The sequence below is a fragment of the Aplysia californica genome, unplaced genomic scaffold, assembly GCF_000002075.1.
Source record: "Aplysia californica isolate F4 #8 unplaced genomic scaffold, AplCal3.0 scaffold01313, whole genome shotgun sequence".
Lineage (NCBI taxonomy): Eukaryota > Metazoa > Mollusca > Gastropoda > Aplysiida > Aplysiidae > Aplysia > Aplysia californica.
The window spans coordinates 55,107-56,522 of record NW_004798583.1 but is presented as its reverse complement, the minus strand read 5'-3'; the positions used below and the strand labels follow the sequence as shown (position 1 = coordinate 56,522).

At 41.6% G+C, this 1,416-nt stretch overlaps 1 protein-coding gene across 1 annotated transcript in view; it reads left to right on the top strand.

Moving 5' to 3' along the window:
- Nucleotides 1-1,416, top strand: part of LOC101861412 (trichohyalin) — a gene marked incomplete in the record, with an annotated part of 12,550 nt that overhangs the window by 8,980 nt on the left and 2,154 nt on the right. The window contains 2 exon segments of the mRNA XM_013090514.2: nt 14-169; nt 671-832. Coding sequence (XP_012945968.1) covers nt 14-169; nt 671-832 — 318 coding nt within the window.

Sequence of the window (1,416 nt, the reverse complement as noted above, 5' to 3'; positions counted from 1 at the left end):
CTCCGGTGGTCAGCTGGAACAACGCATCGAGCAACACAACCTGACGCAGCTGTCCCTGGAAGAGAAGCGCACCGAGCTGCTGAGCACGTCGACGCAGCTACGAGAGGTGGAGGAGAGGTACCTGGCCAGCACCGTCACCATACAGGACAAACTGGCACAGGATCTCAGGGTGCGCCACTCTCTCCGTTAAGAGTTTTTAAAAAGACACAATTTATGGGGTGTAGTTTTTCCTTTTTCGTTTGTTTGTGAGTTTTTCAGTTTGTTTGGGGTTTTTTTGTTTGTTGATTTGTGTCTTCGTTGAAAAAAACAATGTCAATAGCTTAGTCGTTAGGCTACCGGGTCCGTAATCGTGAGATTGCGGGGTCGAGGGTTCAAGCCTCAGCCTGGTCCAACTTTTTGTCCTTGGAAAAGACTTTGCACAAATTTCCCATTTGGCTCGGTGTTTTCGGAGATGGACATTCGACTCGGAGGTCCCACAACTGTCTCTTAAATAACCTAAATGTTGATAGGGACGGTAAACCTATACCATTTCACCATTTTTAAAAAAGCAAAAAAAACACTCTAAAATCTTTTGATCCCAGCATTGTTATGCAGTTAACTAAGAGACAAATTGACCGAAACATTGTTGTATATTTAGACTGAGTGAAATTTTGACCCATGTCCTCCACAGGATGAGATTCGGATGCTGCATCAGAAGGTGAAGGAATCGGAGCTGGGCGCGGAGAAAGACAAGTTTTTGAGGAACAAGGTCACGGAGGACATGGACAACTTGGTGCGGGAGAACTCCTCGCTGAATCAGCAAATTGTGGAGCTGTCTCGCCAGCTGGAACGGGTGAGGAAATACTGGAAAACTTGAGGAAATACTGGAAAACTTGTAAAACTTATGGGAATACTGTAAAAGGAAATACTGGAAAATTTGAGGAAATACTGTAAAGCTTGAGGAAATACTGGAAATACTGTAAAACTTGAGTTGTTTACACTTACTGTCTAGGGTACCGTACGTTTGACTGCGTAAAATGTTTGTAGGTGATGCGTTTATCTTTGTTATTTTGTCTTACAGTAGCTTATATCACACCTGTCCATGTGTTTCTCTCTGTTCGTGTGTCCGATAGGCCCTATATCACATCAGTCCATGTGTTTTATCTTTATTATTTTGTCTTACAGTAGCTTATATCACATCAGTCCATGTGTTTTGTTTTTGTTATTTTGTCTTACAGTAGCTTATATCACATCAGTCCATGTGTTTTGTTTTTGTTATTTTGTCTTACAGTAGCTTATATCATATCAGTGCATGTGTTTTGTTTTTGTTATTTTGTCTTAAAGGCCCTATACCACATCAGTCCATGTTTATCTGTGTTCATGTGTCTTACAGGACCTATACCACATCAGTCCATGTTTATCTGTGTTCATGTGTCT